Genomic DNA, 27273 nt, shown 5'->3' with positions numbered 1-27273 from the left:
CTTGATCTATTGTGCTTTTTTCTTGCTGCTATGACATCTGTAAAGCTTCTCTCAAGGAAAAGATGCATCGGCAGTTTGTGTTCTCTTTAAGAGGTCTCAGTCTTTAAGGCCAGGTGCAGTTGTGTTGATGCCATTTGGCTAAGCCTTAAAAGTTCCTGTAATCTGTGCCATCCTGTCTCATACAGTCCCATCTCATAGTTGTCCTTTCTCTGCAGTGCTCTATGCCCAGATCTCTGTGGCTGGGCTGCTCCAGCCTGGCGGACAGCATGCCCTCGCTGCGATGCCTGTATAACCCAGGGACTGGCGCACTCCCAGCTTTCCAGGTACTTTCTGTCTTTCCCCACTCCTTTTCTCTCCATCTGTGTACGTGTGCATCTCCTTCTTTACTTGCTTGCTTTACCTCCATTTATTCTGGTTCATACTCAATGCCTCTCCTATGTCATTCAGATCTTTGGTATTTAAATCCCTCTTGTGTAGATTCAGGGCAGCTCAGTGCTGGGGCATTTCCATTTACCTTGATGTAATTTAATTATTTTATCTAAATTGGCTTGATACCATCATCTTTTCCATTGGCTTTCAATTGTGTCAAAAAATACCACTTAATTATATCTGGCAAACAGTATCCATCACACAGTCTCCAATCTGGCTATTCATGCAGTGATTCCCCTCCTATCTAAATGTTTTGTGTGCCACTTAGAGGAGACTGAGGGGGTGGGTTCATTGCTATTGTGATAATTGATGCCAGCAATTGTTTACTTTGTCTTTGTTAGCAGTAGTCTGGACATTTTGACTACAGAAAATTATTGTACAAGTAAGCTGTCCATCAAGAGGCAAATAAAGGAAACCATTGGGTTTTTTTTCCTTTGGTCTCTGAATTTGTTAAATTCAAGCTTTTCTCTGTCATGAGACAGCTTTCTGCCAAACGAGTTTGTTCAGACCCTTTGGGTGACCAGCCAATCTTAAAAATGCAGACACTGTCCTGTGGGTAGTGAATGAGACAGATACTGGGTGATCATCTAGAAACCTTGAGACAAGGCTCTCAAGATCATTGTAAGCATTTTTGGTGACGTGAACATAAAGAGCAGAGACTGAGCAGCGGTGGTGTTACATTCACGCTGGATACTGTGAGATATTTCGTGAACTGCAGTGACTGAGGGACTTAGGAATATCTCTGTGGAGAGCAAGTTTATTGGAGCTCATGGTAGCATGAACATTTACTTGAAGGTTTATGCTGCTGGATTATACTACTGCTGACCTAAACTGTGAGAGTTAGAGAGTTTTATTCACCGACATCTCACAAAACCAGGTGTAACGAATAAGCTAAAATCTTTCTGAAATTTTCATTTTTTGGGGGGAAAGTTAATTATGTGCCTCTAAAGGAAAGCATGCAAAGATTATTTTGAATTTGACTTCTTGCTGGAAGGGCTAGGATAGTACTGTGGAAATAATCCTCTCAGTCTCAGGGGAGGCTTAAGTGTCTTGCGTCATTTTGCTGCAACTCTTTTTGCTGACCCAGCAGTAGCACTGATGGACTCTGGAAGGTGTACTGCCAGGCCTCCTTTGCTGAAGCAAGCTTTTAGTAGAGCTTTCTGGGGGCAAGGGGGAAGATGACTTTTTATTAGTCTAACAGGACTCTGGAGGCAACAGAAAAGAGTTTAGACTCCTACTTCTAATCCTGATTTGCATAATTTGACTAAATCGGATGGGCCCAATATTTGGGCTTTTGGCTTTTGAATAAATCTCAGATCCTTTAGGCTCAGGTTTTAGAGAACCTTAGCAGTATATGGAATGTAATTTATAAACTCAAATTGAGACTTCTTTCTTTCTACTTAAGTTAGTTTTGGTTATTCAGAATAAGCATATATCACAAAGGGGAAGGGAAATTAACTTCTAGCTGAAGATGTTCTTGCTAATGATAGATATGAACAATGACTTTTCTGCTAATGCAGTGCATTGATATTTGGGGTCAAGAGAGTCAGCTGCACAACCATTCATCGTGTTCTGCCTTCTTGGGATAATAGTAGGATTTTGACATTTGCATTTCTGCAGAGTTTTAGAGACATTTCCATATGTATTTAGTAACTGTGGGAATTGGGAGGTATATCCCATTTGCCATCTGAAATGGTACACTGGTACTCTTCACTGAGCTCTGACTGCTATGTTGAGGAACACATTTGTTGCCAGTTGAGAGAGAAAACAAATTGCCAGCAACAGCTTCTGCAGCAATGAGTCATCCACATTTCAGTCCATTTTTTTCAATGGGCTTTGACTGATCCCCATTAGCTTGCATGATTTGGAGAAAATTCCCTTCTGAGGCATGGCTTTTGCATTTTCCAGTGCAGAAAGGGAGTGGTTTTGAGCCTGCTTGAAACTGTGATGTTGCATTATTCCATCATTCTTTAATGCTTTTTCTTATGTTGAATCTTCAGGAAAGCAGTAAAGACTGTCTTGTAGCCCAGCGAATTTTCTCATATTAAGTTACTTTCTTTTTTCTATAGCAAGCTTGAAGTAACTGGAGAAGCATATCAATGTTCTTTGCTTGTGGCAAAAGAGAAGATGCCATCTGGAAGGCTACTTAGTCACTGCTGAATTTGTCTAGTTATTTACATGCCTACCTTCAGATGCTCAGACAGAAATGTGGAAAGAGGCTCTTTTTGAATAGCTCAGTTAAAGTCTTGCTGACTCCTCATGGGAAGCATTGGCAGGTAGTTGATTTAGAGATGATTCTGTTAATATGTCAGGTAACTTCATTTTTCCTCTTTGTGTATTTTTATGATTGGAGACACTTATGTGAAAACAGGATCTTCTGGTTCCTCAGCTCTGTTTGGCAATCATCCTGCAGTGGGAAAGGCTAAACCCATGAATAGGGGGATAAGGAGCTAGAAACAGTTCTTTTTTATGTCTTTTATCTAAAAGGGCTTTGTAACTGATTGTCTATTGTGTAATGAAATTTCATAGCAATCAAGGTAAAAGATGGCAGCAAACTGGAACATGAACTCCTAAAAGGCACTGTGGGAAGAGGTTAAAGAAAATATTTTAACAAGAGAAAAAGACCAGCCATTCCATTTTTAGTGTCTTGGATGCCAAATTTTACTGTACTGTTATTCTGCAAAGCAACTGAAACCTAGCATGCATGTATATTCTCTTAATAATTAGAAATAAATTTATGCAGGATATATACTCTTTTTTCTTAGAAATTTGTGCCTTGGAAGTTTCCAGATGTGCCAACAGGTGTCTGTTTTCATGACATTTTTTGTTTGAACATAATTAGTTTCCCTGTTAAAATATTTTTCCATGCATGCTCACAAGGCTCTGTTTATGTTGTCTCAGTTCTTTGAAAATTCAAATTTACATTTACACTCATCAGGTATGCCAAGGAAATGATTGTATTAATCCTTCCAAGTTTGCAGAAGGCCATAATATTTCCTTGAATTTCTTTCTGTAGTTTCTTGCATAAATGAGGAGATTTGAAGAAGAACTAAAAAGTCGTACCAAAGGTTACGTATAAGAATAAGTGCAAAGAACAGTCCAGCTCTTCCTTTTTACATAATTTACAGCCAACACAAATACCAGCTCCTGTTTTGATCTTAAACTTTTTTGGGACAAGAGTAATGCTTTTAAAACTACCTTTGTCTGAAGCCTAGGCACCGGTGGAAAAGAGCTGTCTTATCAGCTTTATTTTGCCAGATCTGAAGCTCTTGTTTCTGTAACAGGCTCTAGCAGTCAAAGAGGAGGACTAACTGTCATGGCAGAGGTAGCAGCATCTTGTTGAATATAGAGGTGTCTCTGGAATGCCAGAAATTCACATTTTTTTTACCTGAAGATCTTAATCATAAAGAACTGCACATCAGGGTTTGTCAGATGAAGGAGACAACCTTCTGCTTGGTTTTGCAGAAGTGAGGGTGTGTGTGACTTCCTCGGTCTTGGCTAAAAGCTCTGTCCTGGTTGAGGAAAGCATGGGTGTGCTGTGCTTGGCAAACTGAGGTAAATGGAAGCACACTTGAAGTTGTACAGCATGGACAGGATCTCTTTGGACTGAGATCACTTTTGGAGAAAGGTGAGAATACAAATTATGTGAAAGGTATGTAGTGATGGAAATGATGAAGACGTGGACTTACTTTTAAAATTATTTTTACATTATTTTTTCCTAATATTTATATTTTTTGTGTTAGGAAGTGAAATATTTGTTAAAGAAGCATCATCAGTGAATTGTTATAAACAATTGTATCTGTAAATTTCCTTCAGCCTGTTCACCCATTTTTGCCCTAGAAGTTGATGTTTTATTGCTGGGAAATCCAGTGTAAATGTGAGTAGCAGTATATTATTCCTGGTTATACAGGAGGTTAAAGCTAAAGTCTCGGGGTGGGCAAACTGCATGCTCAGAAATGTGTTTGTGAGAAATACATTTGGAGGAGATTGTTTGGCTTTGGAGCCAGTGTTTGCTGGTGTGCATAGTTGTGTCTCTAATTGGGAGAGATACTGAGTGTCCAGTCAATAGCCTCCATCAGCATGGAGACATGACAGCCCTTGGCCAAGCCTGCTTTGTATTCCCCCCTCACACTCTCCCAGCGGCTGTGTGAAACCTGCCCCTGGGCTGTTTACAGTGCACCTCTAAAATGGAATCATAATTTTGGTGACTAATAGCCAGAGCGTGTGGCTCCAGCACCCCCCATCTGGCGGCAGGCTCTCCCCTGGTTGTGAATGTAGTTAGGTGGCCCCCAACTGTTTACAAGACAGCAGAGGTGAGATCTTTGATTGACAAGTCAGAAATGCATTAGATCATTCCCTCTGCCAGTCTCTGGTTCATGCTGTTAAAAATGTCAGCCTCTCCAAGTTTGAATGGCAGCCCGAGGGCCTCAGAAGCTTTTTGTTTTCTGAGATGGAAACACAAATTGGATGTGTGCCTGAGCGCTTCATCCTGGGCTGTAATTTCATCTTTTAGCTAAGAACCACAAGGTACATGAGCAAAGCACCCTGTAAACAATAATACTGGGGAAAAAAATAAACAAGGTCGTGTTTCTGGTACGTTGATCCACTGGTGTCCTGACCTCTATCACGTTGAACATCTCCACTCTGATTGCTGTTCCCTTTGGCATTACAATGAGAGGAGAGAGACTGACACAGGAGGCAAAGATTTAAAGTTGCAGTGCTGTTGCACATTCCTTGTATTGGCTATGAAATATTGAACTGCCACAATGTGACACCTGGTTTTTTAAGCAAAGTTTCTTGTTGGACCTGTTCAGCAGCAGTTTCTCCTGTTTTTCTTCATTTTACCGCTGGGCAAGAGCAATTACAAAGGCCTGAGAGGTGATACAAGAAGGAGAAGAAATGAAGCCAAATTGCGTAATTTTTGCATTTGACTCTGGCCCCCATCTGTAGGTCAGACTTTGGGGAGCTTCACTGTAGGAAGACCAAGAGGGTTAGCCTGGCTGGGGATTTCTTTAAGTAAAAGAAGCGCCCAGTGACTACAGAACAGCTTTCTTAAACATATTTAGAATTCATCCCTCTAAAAATCTAATGGTCTTTTCTGGCTGGTGGCATAACCTGGGTGATGCAGAGGAGCCCACCCAACTCAGAGAGCTGCCAGGGTGTGCTGCCAGATCTTAGCTCTTTGGTAGCAGCGGCGAGAAGACGTTTTCCTCCTTTCAGGTGGCAAAGAAATGAAGGGTACTCAAAGAAATCTTTCTTTGTGGATCAGTGGGAATGGTTTTAGGGTTTTTTTGGTAGTACATCACTAATTTCTAATTACATTTATTAATTACTTTTAGTAATTAGAAATCTGCATTTATTCTGCACCCATATAAATTGTCAGAAGTTGCATGTGCTCTCATTAGTTCTCAGTCTGAGTATTAAGAAGTGTGGCAGTATCTGTCACTGAGAAATACCCCCCCTGTGTGCCCAGCGCGGTGATTAATTTAAACTACATCGTAGCTACAAGGCCTCCCCTCTTCAGCCTCGGCAGTGATGTTCTGGTTACTACGATAAGGTGAGGGCAAGGTCTCCAGCACGCCGGCATCAGTTTGGCTGATCAGTTTGAAAAATGAAACAAAACTCAACCGAGTTTTCCTTCCTCCCTCGTTAGGAGTCAGGAAGGTGTGTAAAGCCGTAGTGACAAACGGCATATGCAGCGCTGCGTTGGCGGCGTACAGGTATCTTTAAAGCTAGCTCCGGTTCCTCAGGATTGCGAACATCTGCTTGGAGGTATTGTGGAGCTCCACAATGCACTAATTGAATTACTCTTTTCTGGAGTTGCAGGCTGCGCTAATTGAATTAGAATGGGGCTGTGCGTGTGCGCGCTCCCGCGGCCGCGCGTGCGCGGCGCGGGGCGGGGGCCCGGCCATGGCGCGGACTGTGCTGCGCCCGCCCGGCCGCGCCCGGAACTGCAGCCCCGGGGGGGCCGCGCTCCCTCAGAGCCGCGGCCTCGGGCTTATCAGCGAAGTAACATGTTAGCGACTTCTCCGTGCTGGTCCGAAGGCTGAATCTCCCTCGCTTTCTGTGGAGGAGGGAGGCACTGAGGGGGCACCAGTCACAGACGGTCCAGTGCGTTTAGGTCCAGCCTGGTCCCTGTGAACTGCTCGGCCCTGTTACCACTTGGGATTTAATGGCGCCACGGGCAGTAGGTGCTTCAGGGGGAGGCAGTGGCACAAGATCAAGTTGTACCTGTTTCTGCGCAACTGGCAAAGAGCTAATAACACATTAAGCGATAATTTTAATTTAGAAATGCAAATATGGAATTTCACCACAAATTTGGAGAAGTCGTGAAGTACTTTCTCACCCATCGTTTAAATTTAAGCCAGCGTTAGTCAGAATTCAGTCACTATTTGGAAATATTGAGAGGTAGTTCTGAGTAATTTGAAAGGTACATGTGATAGGGAGAACAAAAATGAACTATTTCTTCTTCGAAACTAGGTATTTATATGGCCCCATACAAATTTCAAGGGGATGAACCTAAACACTCCCAGTAGAAATGCAGTTGCTAAATCCTAAAATTCATAGCTTGAAGAGATACTTTGCTACACTGTCGGGTGGGTTTCTTTTTATTTATTCTGTTAGCTGCTACTTACATGGTGCGTAGAAATAGTCAGATATTCTCTTTCCTGTATTCTTTCTTCTATTGATAACCAAATGACTCAGTTTTCCATAAAATTTCAGCCATTTTCACTCAGTTTTGTCAGTGTTTGGTAGATCACTCTCATAAACCATATCAGAGACAAGATGGTATTTGTTTTACTTTAATGGTTGTTCCTTATATTTTGTTACTTTTGAAATAGACAAAAATAATTTGCTAAAATGCTCTGCAAACTAAGTAAAATTAAACTGTCCTTGTCAAAATACATAACCAATACTCTGTGATGTGCATGATTCTTTTTTATTATGGTTGTATACTTGCCCTGTGTCTAGTGATGTTAAACAGGGCTTCTAATTACCACCGAGAATTAGCAAAATTGCTGCTATACATGGAACTTGGGAATTTTCAGTTACATTGAAATTTATTTAGCAGCCAGCTGCCCCCCAAAATGAAAAGCAGATTTTTGTTAAATGTTTGAAACAGTTTTTTGTTGCTTTTGGAGGAGAATTCCCAAAGAACTTTATGCATTAATTTGGTTTTGATTTATTTACATTTATAGTTGTTTCTCTCTAGCATTTTATGTATTTATATATATATATATATGTGTGTGTGTTTGTGTGTATATGAGTATAAAAAAAATTAGGTTGTAAGCCTTCTTGGCTACTTTTCAAAGTAATCAGGTAGACTGCATGTAGTAGCCACTGTGTTTGAAATATCCACGTAACTCATTGATCATGCCCAAGTATTTATTTAGGGTTCACATCTAGTTTTTAAGTGATTGCCAATATAATTTGATACCATTGGGAAATTTTCTAAATTGTGGCTGTATATAAGAAGATCAGCCATTGTCTCTTGCTTACCTTCTACAAAAATCCTTGTAATTTATTCTCTCAAAACAAAGAAAGGAACTGTTCATTCAGCCAATAAAGCTGCATACAGTTTTACTCTTTCTGGAATATACCTTGCTCCTCTATCACGTTTTCAGAGTAATAAACTGTGCAGCAACCCTCTGATGTAGGTAATAACATTTGACCTTGCAACAGAGTACGTTCCCTTGTGCAAATGAAGACAAACTAACACATTGATGTCGTGGTGGTTTTTCATTTAAAAGACACAAAAAATTGGTGTGTAGGATAACACACCTACATACAATGTCTTCTTTTGGTAGAAGTCAGAAATGAGGATGGTTGTGTTGGGGGGATTGGGGTTGTCACCTTTGAAATAATATGGGAGTGAATTTGGTGCTGCCTTAAGAAGCTGTAAGTGGGAAAGAATCCATTCCATTCAGTGTATAAAGTGCTTTTAAAATCAATCTATTTCTAGAACCTAAATTGTCCTGGGACCAGCTCTTGATATAAAAATTCATAGAAACCTGTTTTTCTGAGTGTGGTAACTTCTTGCCATAGTGCTGTAGTGTTAGAATTCGCATTGGCCAGGTTGTTCTGTAAATTAAACAGTGACAGCTTCCCTCGGGGGAACAGCCAATGTATTTATGATGATGTGCTGATTACACAAAATACACTGCAAGCAGAAAACAGCTGCAGAGAACAAACCTCTTAAAAGAATACAATTACAAATAGCACCCTCAGTATTTCTAGTGGTGAGAGCAAAATACAGCATGCTAATGCAGCCTTCTAGTTTGCTTCCAAAGAAGAAAAGAGATCTACAAAGAAGAGGCTCAAGTATAGATGAATGCACACATAGTGCCAATGTGGAGCAGCATATAATCCCCTTCTGAAGGTGAAGGACAAGAACACACCTCAGGCCTGCTTTTTGGTTGTCCTTGTTTCTTAAAATTCCTGTGACTGCAACTCCAGCAGCACTGGCTGGTGAGGCATTGGGGCTCTCTGTCTTGTCGGCATTTTGACTGCTGGGGTTCATACCCTCTGTCCTGGTTAAAAGCTGAGATGTGGTGAGATGACTAATAAATAGTTTGTGCTACCAGTATGCCCATTGTGAGAGAGACTGTAGGAGATGCTATAGAAGGAAAAAAATTCCCTGTTTTAAAGCTGGCCTTTCTTCTGCTGCTAGTTAGTGCTTTGAGGGAACTTCTGGAAATTAATTTCAGTTGTTGTTTTGCACTAGACTGCAGTGTTTTGTTTTTAAAAGGTTCCTGTTTTGTATGTGTAGGGCAAAGGCTTGTTACAGTGCAGTTCAGGATCCAGTTCAGGATATGATAAAACTTGAAACAAAATAGTACTGGAAGACAGTGGAGGTGGGACCATGATCATAAACTCAGGACACAAACAGACTTCAGAAAAGAAAGAGGTCTTTTCTTTGCCTGGAAGCAAAAAACGAGAAGTAACTGGAATTGCTTTGTGCAGTGTGGCTATATGCAAGACATAAGTTGTGATAAGGACTGCTGTGGTGGGATTTTCTACGAAGGCTTGTTGAAAATGAGGAAAATGTGGCAGTGGCAGCTCGCTCAGCTGCTAATGTCTCACTTTGGAGGGTTGCAAAAGAAAAAAACTCTCCAGAACTCCAGAGCGCATTCTTTTTATGCCTGAGATAATCTGTCACACTTAAATCTTTACAATTCAACATTCTACTTATGGCTATGCCATGTATGTATGTGGGAGAGTGCAAATACTGAGAATGCCCTTTCCATCCACTTTTTTAGAGTCATTATTAGATATGTATAATGCCTTTTAAAAGTCTGGAATTTCTTGTGTTTGGTGTCTTTATGTTCCAGGACCGTATCAATAAAACATCTTTCAAATACTGGCAAAATGTCTTCTGCTTAAAGAAATGTTGCTTTTTCAACATACAGATCTGATTTTAAAAACAGATGAAGTAACAGCATTGGCACTCTAATTTGAAAGGACTTTATTCACTTGCTTAAAAAGAAGTATTAGGCTTTCCACCTCTGGGTTGCTAGCATGTACTAATAGACTGTTATTCATCTGTCTGTATTTTCTTTAAATCGTTTTTGAGCCTCCCTGTGTTGTCCTGCTCTGCTGACATGTATCCCATGTGGCAAGAGGGAGTTTTGTATAATCACCCTGCTTTAATCAATAGAATAATTGATAAACCAGATAAGATTTAAACTGATTACCTCCCCGAGTAGAACTCCCCGAGGGCCTTGGACTCTCTTAATTTTGACATGTATGTTGTGTACCCCGTGGATGAAGTGCAGTTTGAATTATCTGTTTTTATTTGCTTAATGACGGGGAGGGTGTTAAAGTCAAATGTTTAATTAACCCAGCAATGGGCTGCGCTGTCACTTACACACACATCCAGCTGATTGAGATATCTCACCGAGAATACTGAATAGGAATGATAATGTGGCACTGAGACGGAAGATTGCTTTTTCAATCCATTTGCTGGGTCACTGCTTTGAATGTCTTACTGGATGAAAGGCATTCAGCCTGGAAAAAAAAATTCAGCATTTAAGTACATTTTATTTTCCTGGCCCCTTTCCACCAAGAAGTTAACTAAAACAGATATGCTCTCTGTTTAATAAGCCATTCGTGTTGTAGCAAAAAAAGCTGCGACTACTGGATCTCAATAGGCAGTGATCTAGAGCTGTATAATTTCCTATAGGAACAAAATGTTTGCTAGCCCCAAGGTATCTGAAGGCAAGAATCTGTGTACATCTTTATCTTTCTTTCTTTGATTGCTTGACTACCCACCCCATTTGATGGTCTCCATAGCAGGTCCAACTCTTCTTCCTTACCCAGCACAGTGAAATTTATGACAATATTTTGTAACTCCTTGCTCTAGTTCAAGAAAATGGTGTTTCAGAGTTAGAATTATTTTATAATAGTAGAACCTAACAGTGAGCTGTTAAATTTAAATGTTGCATGAGGGGCTGTTTTGTTACCACATTTAAATTTGGTCTAGCCAAATCAGGAAGACCCAGGGGTTTGTTTCTTGGGTGGCAGCTGTTAAAAGGCTGCAGTGCTTGCTAGCTAAATGTTATAATGTGTAGTGCCTAATATGTAACTTTTCATTCTTTTATTACAAGATTATAACGTATTTTTTTTTGCTTGATGTGATTGAGGATTGGGACATGTTTAGACTCCCACCTTTTTTTTCTTTTTTTGTATCAACAATGAGGTTTTTCAACACCACTGTATGGAAGCAAACACACTCTGTATTGGAAGTTAACTAAATTTGCCTCATAGTCCAGTGGTGAATGATCTTTCCTGTAATAAATGGAGCTTTGGAAGCTGGAAAAACCACCAAGGCCTGCCTGTGTGGACTAATTACTACTTTGAGGTACATTGGAGAGGTGGAGCTGTGTCACCCAAACTGCTCCATGGTGACTCTATAGGTACTTTGAACCTGTTCCATATTGAAAACCAAGTAGTTTGGGCTGCAGGGTCATCTGGCTGACATTGTCTAAGACATAAAAATCTGTGTGCCTCCACATACAGTGGCATAGACAATATGATGTGAATTCACATCAGTCTAACACTTCAGTGAGATCAACGAGTAGCCATTTTTTTAAACTAGTGAGCTGCTTTCATTCACTGTTTTGGGGAGAAATTGTGCCTAAAAAGTTAACATGATGTGAGACACAAAATTTAGGGTTGGTTCCCCCACGCTGTAATTTTTACTTTGGACAGACTTCTGCTTCATACCTTTGTTTTGTATCTCATTTTCCCTGTTCCTACAATGAAAAATAGGAAGGAAAAACCAACAAAAAAAGCATAAACAGTACAGTGAGATGAGCACAGTTTGGTTGATTTAGGTGTTTGGGAGTGAGAACGCCACAGGCTCTAAGGAAGGGATGTGATGAGAAGTGGAGGTCTTTTTGTCTGCTTGACAGGAAAGCTCAGAATGAGAGGTTTTGAAAAAAAGAGAGTTATAATGATAAGTGTAGGTGATGACCAGGGACGAGAAGGGAAGGGGTTTTATAGTCAGACCAGCGAGATGGCATTGGGTCTTTGAGGAAAGTACTTATAAAAAGTTAGAAAATAATGCTTGAAGAAGGACATGAAATCTACAGCAAAACTAGACACTTTTACAACCCGTTTCTAGAAGCACTTGCAGCTCCTATGCAGGTGAAGCTGTAATAAATATTGTACAAAGAAAGTTAAACTGTATCTAGAGAATTTTAATAAATAAAAAGTTTTAAAAAACTCTCTCTGGATCTGTTGGCTCTTGCTAACTCTCATTAGTACTAGAAATACGTTTTTGACATCTATTTTGAATGTTGGCTTATATTCCAAGCCTGTAAAAGCTGACTTTGTGCTTTCCCCCTACCTTACATGTAGGAGAAAGAAATCAAGAAAACGTCTTATTCCAGCATACAAAAGCACTGATAAAAGCCTACAGTTCATGAGCAGGGGAGGGAAGAATCCTGTGAACTGAGAATGAGAGCGTATGATTTCAAACTTTAGTACTTTAACACCCTGGGATGAGTGTTGAAAATGAATTTTTGTGGAAGGAATGTAACAAAATGAAAGCAACAGAGAAGTGAAAGCCATGCCTTGATTGTTTCTCTAAAAGGCTTCTGTTGCATGCAAAATCCTTCTTTCTGAAGTATGTGTGGCACAATTCTGCAATCTGGCAGAGAAATTTAACCCCAGCTGAAACTGTTTAAAGAAGAATTTGAGCATGAATTTAAAAGATTGGAGAAACTGTAAATGTTGTCCTGAAGTATAAAAATGGAAGAATACTGTTTTGTTCAATGTGGGGAGCAGATATGCAAGGGTAAGTCATTGGAAGACACAAGCCAAAGCACAGAGATAATAAGATTCAGAACAAGTCCTGACACCAGTCTTACGTAAGTGGTCTAGTTGAATATTTGGAAGTATACCCGTATTATGTGTATCATAAGGTTAATTGGATGTTTTCATCCATGCTTTTTCTGGAATATGTGCTTTCTGTTCCTTAAAAAGATGCAGATAGCTTTGAACTACTATAAAATCTTGGTGTACAAGATGTACTCTATAAAATCATGCACAGAAAATGCTAGCTATAAAAGCATATGTGTACCTGTGAAGGTGCTGATCAATTTGTGCTATTTAGGAAAGAAAATTCTGAAACAGACCCAGCTGTGAGAAAATGCAAGTAATAAAATTCAGCTAGGGGTCCTTGAGGCTTCTTAAGCTCTAACCTTGTTATGAGGAATGGGGAAGTTGAACTGCCTAATGCAGATGTCTGTGAGTTACAAAAATAACCAGATGTCCTGATTAGCAGAAGCAAATGTTCTTCCCTTAATCCACATGAAATTATATTCAAAGGCTCTCCGGATGTAATGCGTGTGTAAATAAGGCACCAACAAACACTGGAATAGAAAGGGCCATTGGCCAACTAGTTTGCAAGGCTTGAAAGCTTGAATATTAAAAACAAATTTGCCACTGCCGACTGTCTTAAATTCACAGAACAGAAATGTTAAACAGGGCTGCTTCCCGGAAAACATGGAAAGGCTGTTCTCATTAGCCATATTTTCTCTCTTTCTCTATTTCTCTATTTCTCTTGCTCTCATTTGAGAAATGCGTATGCAGTGAAACCAGCTTTTTGAAATTCCCCTAAATGACCTGTTCCCAGCATCTGTATTTCTGTTTGTTTTTTTTAACAACTAGATATGTGCTGTTTGAAATGCATCTGTTCGACAGATCTTTGATGTTTGTGCTGGCTTTTGGTGTTTTAACATTAAACTGAATTTACTGTTCTAATAATGCTGACTTCCCACACCATTACATTACCCTTTATAACCAACCAATAATTAATAAGTCAAATAACTTCATAAGAAGCTCTTCTTGCTGTTATGGAGGTCCATTTTCAAGTCTTAGTGCTTTGAAAATGTGTATTTTTCCAATTATTGATTTGAATGAAAAATAAAGAAAAATATGAAGGACCCATTCTACAGATGTAAAAACCAGAATCTTGTCCTGGTTTTGAACTGCAGAAAAGGTTGTTTAAACTTTTGTTACTGTCGACAGCATTAACATTGAGACAGACCGAATTAGGACTTGTGTGAACATGTATGTGTCTGGTTGGAGTGTTGTATTTTTCCATTTTCAGTGCTGTCAGAGCTCCAGTTTTAAGAATTTAGGTTATAGTAGATATTTGAGCTGCTTGGGCATGAATTTGAACTTCATTTATTTAGGCACCATGTAAATGTTCTGGGTAGGGATGAAGTCCCTCTCACAGGGCGTTTATAAGTATATTGGAGGGGAAAAAAAGCCCAGATTCTGTGCAGCTAACAAGGTAATAGATACATAAACAGGATAGACATCTCATGCCAGTCTGCAAAGCAGACACTGAACTGGAAAGTCAGTTTAACTTATTCCCTTTCCTTTTTTGCTACCAGTCAGTGCAAGGCAGGCTGCAGTTTCTTTGCCCTCTCCTTCCGTCATTCTAATGCTCAGCCTTAAACCCCTTGCAAAAGTACCGTTTAACTTTAAACTTGTAAGAGCTGGGAAACTTGTCTGTGCCTTCATTCCAGGCTGAAGTCACCCCCTTGTGCCTACACATTGCAATTTATGGTGTTCTCTAAAAGGATCTAATCTTGGTGAATGTTCAGAGCAGCAAATGCCAAGGAGGAATGGGGTCTGATACTTATCTCTGCATTTTCATTGCTGTGGATCTCCCTGTGTGTTACAGCTGTCATTTTTGTTTTATCTACCGAACAGCAGAGAATTGCCTTCAAACTTGCAGCTTTCATACTTGTTCTTCTCAAAGAGCATTAGCAGTGTTAAGGAGTGCTTTTATATATTGTAGTGACTAGCCAAATAAGCATGAATTTGAATGTTTTGGGTCTCATGATAGGAGAAAAAGGAGATGCTATCCTTAAATGTTTTTAGTGGATCTTAGACACTTATTTTTTTTAACAGTAATACTGCTTCAGGCTGACACTGGCTATGCCAGGATTCATCCTTGCACTGTTTGAAATGGCTGAGATATTTATAAACTGACAGACAGCATTTATAAAATGAGGATGCTGACAGTCCCTTAACGATAACAATGGGCTCGGACTCATCTATCACTTACAAAGGTTATTGGAAAGGGAACATAAGGCTTCTATGTGCCTCTAGTCTTAGACTGGCACTTATTTCCACACATCTCTCTTCCTCTCTCTCTCTCTCTCTCTCTCTCTCTCTCTCTCTTTTTCTCTTGCCTCTGCCTCCCTTCACTTTTCAGTCCACTCTGGCTGACATGGGCATCAGGCAATTACAGCTAATTTCTCCATAGCTTTACCCAGTGATTCTGCAAGAAATTGGTGTGAATTAGAAGACAACTAACTTTGCAGCATCTTGGGGCAACACCCCCTTTCTCTCAAATTCCCCCTCCTAAACAAAAGGAACATCCTGACTTCTGGCAAACTGCTGGCTTGAACTGGGAGAGAAGAGCAGTGTGACAGACTTAACCTGGGGCTGGGTGGGGGTTAAACAGGCCTTCTGCTTCCTTTTTCTTTCATATAGCACCAGTCTGCAGGCAGAATGCTGATGTACCTACTTTATTCAGTGGCTCCCTCTTGACTGAGACAGTACCCTTCTGTCCTTGGTGAGGAGGACCAAGTGCAGCACAGGGACACTTCCAGGAACATGAAAAAGGATGTCTATTATTTTCAAGCTCTGATAAAATGCTGCATTCATTCAATGCACCTAGGAGCTTGAGGGTCAGCTTGTATCAACAGTTTGCACTGGAAAAGGGGAAATGCACTATTTCACTGGTGTGTGCTAAAGCATCTGTTTTAATGTGGCAGCAGAAGTACTGAGACAGCTACGTGTGGTATCCAGTTTGCCCTTGAAACATTTACTCTACTGTAACTGTTTGCACACTGTGTTCCCACTGTATTATTTGCTTAGAGACCTAAAATACCCAAGTAGATTTTCTACATAAGGTTGGATCTGCTGATACCAGTAAAAGCACACCCTGCCCAGGCTTCTGTTCGAACTGATGTATACGCACGCAATGGCTGGAGCGAGACTTGATTGGCTTGAGGGGGTCTATTTATCAGGGAACTCGATTAAAATACAGACTGCACATGACATCAAATTTGTAATCATTTTTCCACAGCAAGCAAGCAAGCATTTTCTATATTGGATGCAGGTGTTTAAAGCAATAGTGTGTTTTAAGGGCCAGTGCAGCACAAATTCTGGCCTTTGGGATAAAGACAAGTGTTTTGCCTGCATAAACAATATATTATTTTTTTTCCCCCTCCCCGAGGTCCACACACACCTAGTTTCCCTCAAGCTCATCATCTCTGTCAGGTTAATCAATAGGCACCGTATGGCAGAGGGTCAGTAATCAGTGTCATCGTGCCTTTAAATCGTGTTGAAAATTTGCTTAAAGCCTGGGCCAATTAACATCGAGATGATGAATGGATGGGTAGATGGGAAGAGCCTGGCGCTCAGGGGCTTTGTGAGAAGGAGATGCTCAGCTGTTGAGCAGCAGACACCAGCGAATAAAATCAGCCATTCATGTGAGCTCAGTCCACCCACTCTTAATGATAATGTCAATCTAGCAAAATATATACACATTGGAGTTGTCATGAGTTCATAAATCAAAGGAGTTTGTCAAAGGCATTCAGATTAACGAGGCAGCAGCAATAACAAGTCAAATTTGCATAGAGAATTGCCCGAATCTCAGTAAATTATGATCCTGTTTTTCATTTGATTATTTGCTAATGTCTCAAGAGGGAGAATGATTATATTAGCATGCAAAATCTACTCCAGAAGTAGAAATCCGAGGTATAGCAGACCAGCACATGATGACAATTAATCAGTTTCTGCATACTAGCATAAATGCACAAGGCCCAGAAATGAACTCCTTTTTTATTATTATTTCTCCTTGCTACTGATCCAAATGGTTCAGCTTGACAGAGACTTTATATTGCTTTAACAGTGTTCTGAATTGTGCCTGCAGGCAAGACATAGTTATGCAGCTATAACCAACCTATCCATCTGCCAACCAGATTGGAATTCTCCTATCCAAGGCTTCCATTAACCCCCACTGACAGCTCCAAACAGGATTAAGAATTTGAAAGCATAAAAAATAGTTGTGCTCTTCACATAGGCACACGCTTCTCCCCCACCCCCACCTCCACACACTTGGAAGAAAGGCTGCGTCTGTACTCTTTTATAATTAGTGCAGGGCAGAACAGCATCAAAGAAAGCCTCCCCCAGTTGGCAGGGGTTTGATTTCCACCACGACGAGCAAGGCGGTACTAAAGGTAGCTCTGCCCAATTGGTAGTCCCTGGGAGTGCATTTCTCTGTGCATTATATCTCATTCCCAGCAGTGTTTTGCTGGGCTGTGTACACAAAATACTGCATGTCATCTCCCATCAAACGCTTCAGTCTGGGGATTTTGTATGCATTGTAGCATGTTGTGTTTAGTGGTGGAGGAGGCTTCATGGGGAGAGTTAAATAGTAATAATTTTGTAGTGGTCTTTAAGACAACCTGCCATGGAGTTATATTCTGTTAATTACAGGCTGAAGTTTTAAATGCAAATCAGATTTAAAAGGATCTCATTACAGGCAGTAGCCATTTTAGGAAAAATGAGCAATGGAAGGCAGAGCCCCTTTGCAAGAATCTCCTGCTAGAAAGAAATTTTGAAGATTACGAGAACTATGAGCTTGAGTTTCCTGGCTTCTCTTCCCAGTGCTTCCACTGTCATTGTGTGACCTTGGGCAAATAAAAAAAATTATTTTACCTGTCTGTGGAAAGAGGGGATGCTTTGGAGACTTCAGCATCTTATCTTGCCTGTATTTGTTCAAAAGGAGAGACCCCTGCATGTAAGCACACTTTTGGCCAGCCTGGCTTTAGTCTATGGAGAAAGGCTTGCCTGCGGGATTTAAAAATCTTCCCTGATGGAAGGGAGTTTGAATGGCTTTTCAGCTTTCACTCACCTACTAAGTATCAAGTACAGTCACCGCAGATCTTTAATATTCCCAGTGAGTACACCCAACTTACCGTCTGGATACCAAATGCTTCTTTCCAGGTCTGTGCCCGGGACATGCGTTTCAGTAACCACGAGAGGGTGCTCAGAGCGGTTCCTCCCTTTGTCTGCCTCTCCTGTGGCCAAGAGCATCACTGAAGTCCTGCTGAAGCAAACCTTATTCTGACCTCGCACATGTTTATCCCTCCTCCCACCTTGTTCAGCAAGGAGAAATATATAGATGTACCGTTTCAGTCGATTACGTTATGCTCTTCCCATGGCCATGGCTAAGTGTTGCCCTGTCAAGTGAAATTCACTTCCATGCAGCTACAGTTAGTCCTGAAATATGCGGGGTCCTGTACCTGCACCTGGATTGATAGGTTTCCTATTCCTGAGAAATGAGCGGGAGTTATAAACATCTGTGCTTTTTCTTAAGTGTAATGCTTTCCAGTCATTCTGTCTTCACCAAGCGTAACTTACTTGCCGACAAAAGTGCATGAGCAGCGCTCCTCTTTAATAGTCTGCTATCGGAGCTGCTGTGTTGGTGCTGTAGAATGGTGAGACGCCAAGCTGTGAACCACCATATGCACTTGGCAGTCTTTGTCTGGTCTTTGTTCAGCCAACCTCTTAGCCTTGCCACCTATAAAGATAATGAATGCAAAATGGTCCTCTGCTTGCTCTTAAAATTAGATGCTCAGCTTAAAGAAAAAGTAGGTAACTTGATGCTTTGCAGTAACTAGGAATTTCAAAATAAGGGCTGACAGTTCACCAGCAGTTCCTGCTTTTTGATGTTTTCTGAGGGAGGATCCTGAGTGGTTTTGAAAGGCAAGATTTCACTGTCGTAGAGAGATTATTTGGAAGCGGAAATTGTTCTGGCAGTTTTTGTAGGGAAGCGGGCGAGTGTTGAAAACGCATCCAGACGTAGTAAACAACCCCTTCAGCTCCCCAACACAACAAAATACATTTCCTGGAAATGTATAGTAACTCACCTCAGGTTCTCATGTTTTCCGCTCTTGGTCTTTTCTTTCCAAAGCACAAAAATTAAAATACTAACTTCAATTAACCACTTATGAAACTGAATTTCATAAGCAGAAAAGAACAGCTTTAATGTCTGACCTTCCTTTTTTTATGTATGTGATTCTAACTTCTATGGTTTTACAATCACAGTCCTTTCTAAGCTAGATTTAATGTAATAGCTTGGTCCTGACTGAGATCTCATACGAAAACTTTTAAAAGCTGACCTCTTACAGCAATTTGTCAGGCCTGTTTAGGATTGATTTCCATTATAAAACCCTGGTTACAGCATCCCGCATGACATGGTGCCTTGTGAGTTCTATATCTTGTTTTAAAAAAAAAAAAAAATTCGAAATCACTAGTAGGTCTGCAAACCTTGATTTACTCCTGACCAGTTTATGACATCCCAAGTGGGGTTTTATTGTTGTGTTCCTCTCCCCCCACCCCTTATCTGCCATTTCTCAGCAAACAGCTTCTACTCCTGCCCTGTCTCCTGGCTGCACCTTTCCTTCCCCTTCCCCAGACCAGTGGCCTGTGCTGCCCAGAGGGTGCCTAATCACGCAGCACTGCAGTGGGCACGCGGTGCTCTGCTCTGCTGATGGCTTCCTGCAGCCTGTGTGCTCGCTGCTGGCCCTGCACTGCCACGCTGGCTGTTTGCAGGGCCCAGCTCCTCCTTTGCCAACAGATGCCACTTCTGTCTCCTGAGGTGCTGGGCTGGAAGCTGTCTCTGTGAGAAGCCAGGCAGAGCCGTGCTCAGCGAAGGACAGGTTATTTGGGGGACAGGTACAGAATGCAAACTTCTGCCATAATAAGCACACTCCTGAGCTTGTCTGCAAGTAACTGGAAAACCACCCTTTTCCTGGCAGAGCTTTCCCTAGGCAGTTTTTCTGTATCTCTTTAAAACCTGTTTAGTTGCTCACTGCTGAATGCATGGGAATGTGGCCTGAGGCTATGAATACTGTGGTGATCAAACTGATTTTAGATGTGTGTGTGGGATTCCCCCAAAGCTGGCTGTCATTACTCTGTCAATGCAGTGGCTGAACCTGTGCAAAGGAATGTTGTCTTCCAGAGTAGCTGACTTTGGCAGTGAGGTCAGGATTCTCCCCACCTATCCAGCAGTTTCTAACCAAACCTTTGCAACCAACTGTGCACATCCTAAGATAACTATAGCTTGTCTTTACTCTAAACCAAGTGATAATTGGTTTTAATCATGATGTTAGCAGGACATAAGTTTCCTGGCTATGTTTCTTACTCATGCTGGAAAAACCCTTGTATATCTTGTCCACTGTCTCCTGTCTTACTGATGTTCTTTTTTTGGAGGTGTCAGCTTACATTTTGGAGCATCAGTATTTCTAGAAGTTGTAAATGTATGTAGAGTCAGAGGGCAGGAGTGAAAACCATAGCTGTATTATCATACACTACCCACACCATATTTGGGGTTTTTTTGGAAGGATCTCCTGACAACCTCTTTTACAATAATTTAGCTCTATCATGATTTCTCTATGATTTTTGGCAGCCAGGCAGACTCACTGCAATTAATAGTGGTTGGGCAGATTAAAAACATGGGGCGCAGAGAACAAAACTGCACCCACTAACAACCTTTTGCTTTCAACAGAGTCCACTGTTTTAAGTCATTATTCTGGGGTGTTGAGGAGCACTGGTGTTGCCATGCTGATTCAGCCGTCGTTTCAGCTTTTCAAAGTAGCTGTTATTAGAAGTTTAAGAGTAAATCCCTAAAGCACAGGCTTCTTCAACAGATACCTGCACAGTGGTGTGTTTCTGTATTGAGGAGGAGAAATTCTTTCTCTGCCATAACAAGCTGTTTGGCATAAAAGTACAAGTTAGCCTCCGGTATGCGAATGTGTAAAATACTACAGCCTGTGTAGTAAAAATATTTTGTTTCGTTTCTCCTTGCAGAGTAATATTAGGGATAAGAACTGAATTAAAGCTTACTTTCTTTCACAGAATTCCTCTGAGAGAGAAGACTGTAATAATGATGAGCCCCCTAGGAAGATCATTCCTGAGAAGAATTCACTTAGACAGGTATGTGATCAGTCTCTTTAAAAATGCAATAAAACTTTCTAGGTATTTGAATCCTTAAATGCTCCTGGAAGCTGAAGTCTGGCTTGTGCTCACGGAAATCCTTTTTTTTCTTCTTTGAAGTCTAAACAAGTCACATTGTACCCAGGAAAATCAGACACAGAGATTTAGCTTTCAGGGGAGTTTGATGACTTTTTACAAAGAAATATATACTACAGTGTAGTTCAGTCAGCTGTGACTCTCTGTTTGTTGTTCATCAAGACCTCTTCAGCCTTTTCTTCTGTAATCATTCCTGTCTTGTTTATAGTATATTTTGCCTTACCTCAGATTAAAAGCCTCAAAATGTTCTACAACAATTAAGCTTTTTATTGCCCTTGAAAGTAAATTTTCTTGGAGGTGATATCCAGGTTAATAACCTGAAAAATGACCTGTTCTTGTTTCTTTTACTTTCATATAAATGACTAATAGGTAAAAAGGAGAAAGGATGGTCTAATAAAACATCTCTTTGCATGTTATATATGGTAAAGAAAATTTCTTACCAATTCAAAAGAAACCCTTTTTTTAATCCCCATGGCCAACAATGGGAGTATGGTATATGCTTTCCAGGGAATTTAAGTTGGATTTAGTGATTTCTGATCCATTTTCACCTTGCTCTTTCTCCCCACTGCAAACTTCAGGCAGCAGAAACAAAATCATGTCCATGCCTTAGCTGCCTGAGGTTCCTGCCTGGTGTATCAAAATAAAATCATTGGTGAATGTGACTTAAATGACTACCCCAGGCTACACATTCCAACAGCTGAGGAATTGTCACATTTCCTTCTGCATCTCAGCCACAGGAGCAGCAGTCTCAGGCAGGGGAGTAGGGTGGTACTGTACTGCCCCACATCTGCTATTTCAAAGAGAAGTTGTGGGTCAGAACCATAGTAAAGGAAGAAGTATCCTTTTGATATAGCATGCTCATGCTCAGAGTTGTTGGGTTTGGATGGGTTTGTTTTGTTTTCTTTTTTAATAATGTATTGTGTTAGGAGTGTTCGATTTTGTGGGAGTAGGTGCCATGGACTACATGTGGCTACAACAGGTCCATCTAACAGATGTAGTCCATGTAAGTCTTTCAGACAAGAGGCAATATGCTGGCACAATAACTGAGGTCCCACATATAGCTGAGAAAGATTACCTTGCAGAATCAAACTTAAAATGTTTATGGCATTCAACAACAAATGACAGCTGGAAGAAGAGGGGAGAGCTACTAGGTCCTTATTGTGTATTCCCAGGATAACCAACAAGGTCCCCAGCATAACAGAAAATCAGGGGTTTTTTCATCTTTGGGTTATATTATTGATGCCAAATCCTCAGTTTCAGCAGGAAAAGATTCATAGTACGAGGTGTTAATTTAAAAGGAACCTGAATTATTTGTTTTGTGTGTCTTCTTATTGCACTGAGTCCTTCCTCATGATTATTGATTGAGGAGACAGATATTCACAAGCTGTATTATACAGATGAGAAAGGTACAGTTTCTTGAGTTGGATTTCCCTTCCATTATTTTGCAATCTGCAGAAGTTTTCTTGGTGTCCAGGGAAAGTTGTCTTTGCCCACAGGACCACAATTCATCGTAACCAAGGTGACTAGATATCAGGAATACACCTAAAAACTACCTGTAGTGTCCCAGTATTTCATATTGGAACTAATTTATGTGGACATGTTTTATGTTGAAGATGGTTAGCTGTGTTTCACAATATTGAGATGTTGTATCAGTCTCCATCTTTGTTTCCAGTCTTTACGGTAACAGATGCAGGACAGAATCCTTGGGTCTTCTGATTGCTATCTGGGACCTTTTGTGTTGAGAACAGTCTTTGTAGATAAGTTCAAGATGTAGTCTTAGTCTTAAAGCAGGTGCCCTCTTGTCTATATTATAGGAGGTGATTGTCCTCAATTTTGTGCCTGTTGGAGAAGAAATTTTTGGTTCTTTACATAGCATAAATAAAGCTGTCTGAGCATTTTGAAAGCTCAGATTGTTCCTCTTCTCTATTAGCAATGGACAGAAGCAGTGGGGAGCTTTCTAACTCTTGCTCTAGAAATCAGACACATATGAAGCCGTGTGCCCAAACTCTCATAATCAATGAGTGATTCCTACAGGAAGGTATGCAGAGTGACTACTCTGCTTTAAATCTATCTCTACTTTGTAGAACCAAAAAGATCTGACCAGCAAATGCTGTCAAAGCAGTAATACAAAAAACATGCTTTCCACCTTAGTGGAAAGATGCTAACTTGGTAAATATTGAGTTTAGTTTCATCTTTTTTGTTCCTCCTTTAAGACTCCCTTAGTATTTCATTACGGGGGAACATGGACCTACATGCACAAAGGAATTGAGTGTATGTGGGTAGAAGAGAAGTCTATTTACTTAAATGGTCTTCCCAGAGAAAGTATCCACATATTTAGTACTTTTTGATTAGTCTTAGAAAATGAATGAGGTGCATTAGACCACTTCAGGGGAAGTATGATGTCTTGACATGTTCCACTGATAACAAGTTTAAGTAAAGGTGCATTTCCTTTTCTTACCTTGTCTGCAGTGGTGTTATGCAGCCTTAGCCATAAATGTTTTCTCCATTGGGTTTGTGGAACAGACATATCAGAAGGTGGAGATAATGAGGTATAGTGGTTAATTAAGCATCTGAAGTTGTATGCAGGGGCTGAAGACACCCATTGCTCAGTGCTATGGAACTCTTACTATGAGAAATATAATTTTGCTATTGATCAAAATGTTTTTTAGAGAAGATGTCTTCAGAAATCTCAACAAGTGGAGTGTGTCCTTGGATTGCTGAAATTGGAAGGCACAGCCACTGTTGGATGCATGAGGGGGCAGCAAGGCAGAAGAGACATGGATATTAGCACTGGGAAACAGAAAAGGGCAATGAACTTGACACTGTTATCTGGAACAGTGAAAAGATCTAAGTTACAACAGACTTTGGAATATGGATGCAAATGTTCAGTTCTTACTGAGTGCGTGATCTGACAAACTTAAATTTTGAAGGGGTAAACTGAAAATCATAGTATGAAAACACACTAGAAAAAAACAATGACAAGTGGCAAAAGTTTTTGGCAACTTTATTTAAGCTAACAAACGAATTTTCACACTGCAAAGTTATAAATTAATTTTAATAGGCTGATCCAGATGGTCCATTTGGAAAATGGATAGCTTGATCTGTTGAAAATTAAACTAAATTTATCTCTCTCATACTTCAAACTGAAGTAAGCGTGAGAAGAGTGCCCATTAAGTCCAGCTCATACAGATGGACCGGCAGGTCACACATGGGACTAATCTGATTCATTTTAAAAATAAATGCATGAGTTATTGAATCAGGTTCCTGTTTCAAGCCCTGCGTGTGAGCACGCGCGTGTATGTGTGTGTGTGTGTGTGTGTGTGTGTGTGTGTGTGTGTGTGTGTGTGTGTGTGCCGCCCTTTCAAAGGGACTGGCAAATGCTTCAGTGCCTTTTTAACCTGTGTGTTTCCATTTTAATTCAACTTCCTTGCCAGAAAACATAATTAGTTTTCAGTGCCTATCATTTAGCGTTAGACCCAAACACTAGATTGATTAGGTCAGACATTTGTTATTTTAAGGGCTGTGTCTCCATCCTTCATTTATGAAGAACATGAGCTCAATAGTCTTGGGTAGAGAGACGGGCTTTAGAAACTGAGAAGGGGAAGCTCTCTGGGGGCCCCTCCAGCCTTTTAGCTTCTGGGTGTTTTTAACAGAGCCATGAATGCAGATTTGTAAATTTATTGCAGTGCCATCTGGGTTTTTTTTTGTTGGTTTTTTTTTTCAGGCACCGTATTCTTGTTGGCTCGTATGTGTCTATTGTGGTGGTCACTCCCCGGGAGCTTGCCCTCACAGTCCTAAGGAAAGTGATGAATAGTGGGGGTCAACATGAATAGGTCACAGGGCAGCTGTCCAGGGCTGCCCTGAACTTGATTACCCCACTGGTTTTTAAAGAAGACGGGCACAATGCAGGTTGTTTAAAACTCTCCCTCCCTTCTCTTCATTGCAGCGATAATGAAGTGCCTTTTGCTGCTGTGGTTCATCTATGGGCAAAGGTGCCTTGTGGGGAAAAGCTGGCAACAGCAAGGCTGCTGCACTGTACCTCCTGCAAACCTCACATTGGACTCAGCTATCTTTCTGCAAGCTTCCAGATGGAAGACCGGGGGAAAAAAACCCTGTCTGTTACCCCATTCAGACAAGCCCCTTAGTGTTTTCAAGAATTTTCGCTCTTACTGTTTTGGCACAAAGTATTACCTCAATTCACTCGTACAGATTTGAGATAATTTTCTAAAATTACATGTAGTACCTAAAACATGCTGTAGGCACTATTTCAGAGTTAAAATGGGCACAGTCTGATCTTAAGAGTTTAAAGCCAATACTCAAGAAAACCGTGAGAAGCAGAGTGGATGAAGAAGGTAGAGCAAAGGAAAAACAAAGAGTAGCAATTGTCAACCTTTTACTTTGAGCTGGCAGCCTCATCTGACTGCTTAGGGCTCCTGACCAGGCATACCTCTCCTCTGCAAAAGTATTTCTGATGTGCAAAGTTGAGGCCCTCTTTTTAACAGGTGAGGAAGGTTGCATGGTGTGGAGGGAGAGAGGGTCCCTCCCTCCCTCAGCGGAAGATACTGCAGTTCAAATTTACCTTCTGTTGGAGAGTTGGCCAAGGCAGGGCAGACCTGGTCTACAAAGCTGTCCTGGTTACCTCACCTTTTACGTGAGTAACACTTGCTAGTAAGGAGTTGCTGGTTGAAAAGCCCCCTGAAATTGCTAGAAGTACACCCTTAGTCCTACTTGCAAGATTCTTTTTCTTTTGACCTTTTTTTCTCTTTATTCTCAAAACAACAACCAAAAAATAATTTTCAGCCCTTTGTGACACTTAATGCATGTTAAAAAGCTGGCCAAAGCAGGATGTGCCAGAGTCTAAGTTACAATGGGAATGCTGCCTTGTGGTGGAAAGGCCACTGGGCTCTTTCAGCATTAGTGCTAATAGGAATCTGTCACCCCACCACGTTGCTGCATTCCTCTGTAATTGAGTAAATTGCAAGTGTTGTCTGCTCCCCTCTGCCCTTTGTGTCCATGTCCACTTACCATCCGAAGAACGTGGGCAGTGATAAATAAAGTGCTGAGCAGGGCTCTCAGCTCTTTGAAAGCAGCGTGTTGCCAGCCCCCTAGTTATATTTCTTTAAGTGTTTATGTTTTTCTGTATTCCTTCTCTTGTGTGGCTGGAACCCTGGGGATCGAAAGCCATGAGAGAGGCCAAGAAGCTAACAAAAGTAGCTGTCCCCTTGTTAGCGTGTTCCTTTCTTCTTTAAAAAACAAGATGAAAACCATCTGGCTCAGGGCATTACATTTTCCTCCCCCATGCACCTCTATAGATGAAGAGTTTCACCTGCAGTGAGGGTTTACATTGATTAGGGAGGGAGCAGTAATTCAAGCCTCCATCCACTTCAGTGGTACTTTGCAGTCTTTAAAGGTGCTGACCCATTGAGTTAAACTGTCAAGGGAGGATAAAAAAGGATCTTCATCCCAGGAGGTAACAGCTGCCAGGTTTTCAACACCTTGCACGCTGCTGGAAAAATGTCACAAATTGTCAATGGAAAGAAAAATCACTTGGCTGCCATCTTCCCTTAATGATGTGCCTTATAAAATGAAAGATTTAAGGGTTTAAAAATCAGCAAGTAGCTGTCAGGAAAAAGAAAAAATCCTGAGGGATTTTGAACAATGGGCCCAACAAGATGTGTCCTGAAAGACTGCGAATAATGCATCCGAGTTGGATAACCGGATCTGATTGGGATGACCATGGTTGTGTCTGCACAGTGGGACAAGAGGGAAGTGAAAGCAGTGGCACAGAAGTCTAACATTACCATGCCTATATTTAAAAAAAAAAAAAAGAAAAAAAGGTAGAAAAAGAAGCCTGATTCATAAGCCAGTGAACTGGGAGAAGACATACTGTATTTCTGCTCTTTTGAGGACAATTTGTTTTCAAGCAGCTACCAGATGGCTAAATACCACGACATTTCCTTTTTCTTTTTTTTTTCCTTCTTTTCTTTAACAAGCGATCTAGTTCTCCTTGCTCTTTGTTTTTGTTTGTTTTAATGCTTTTACATCGCTGAACAACCCCGTGGTGTTGGGCATTGTGACATACTCCTTTTTGTGTTTCCCCCCCTTGTGCATTGATGGATGAGGAAAAAAAAGATCTTCAGCTTTAATGTAATTTCAGATAACAAGCAGACTGGAGTAAGGCTTTTTGTTTGTATTGTTTTAGGTTTTTCGTTT

At 40.8% G+C, this 27273-nt stretch overlaps 1 protein-coding gene across 10 annotated transcripts in view; it reads left to right on the top strand.

Moving 5' to 3' along the window:
- Window positions 1-27273, top strand: part of BTRC (beta-transducin repeat containing E3 ubiquitin protein ligase) — a 116842-nt gene that overhangs the window by 27572 nt on the left and 61997 nt on the right. For 6 of the 10 annotated variants that reach the window (XM_064663138.1, XM_064663131.1, XM_064663134.1 and 3 more), the window contains 2 exons: window positions 216-323; window positions 20887-20964. In XM_064663138.1, the coding sequence (XP_064519208.1) occupies window positions 216-323; window positions 20887-20964 (186 nt within the window). The remainder of the gene's footprint in view (window positions 1-215; window positions 324-20886; window positions 20965-27273) is intronic. The other 4 variants (XM_064663137.1, XM_064663136.1, XM_064663133.1 and 1 more) reach the window with 2 other exon arrangements.

The sequence above is a fragment of the Pseudopipra pipra genome, chromosome 8 (assembly GCF_036250125.1).
Source record: "Pseudopipra pipra isolate bDixPip1 chromosome 8, bDixPip1.hap1, whole genome shotgun sequence".
NCBI classification, from domain to species: Eukaryota; Metazoa; Chordata; class Aves; order Passeriformes; family Pipridae; genus Pseudopipra; species Pseudopipra pipra.
Note: the sequence above shows the minus strand (reverse complement) of the source record. Positions and strands in the feature narration are given on the sequence as shown.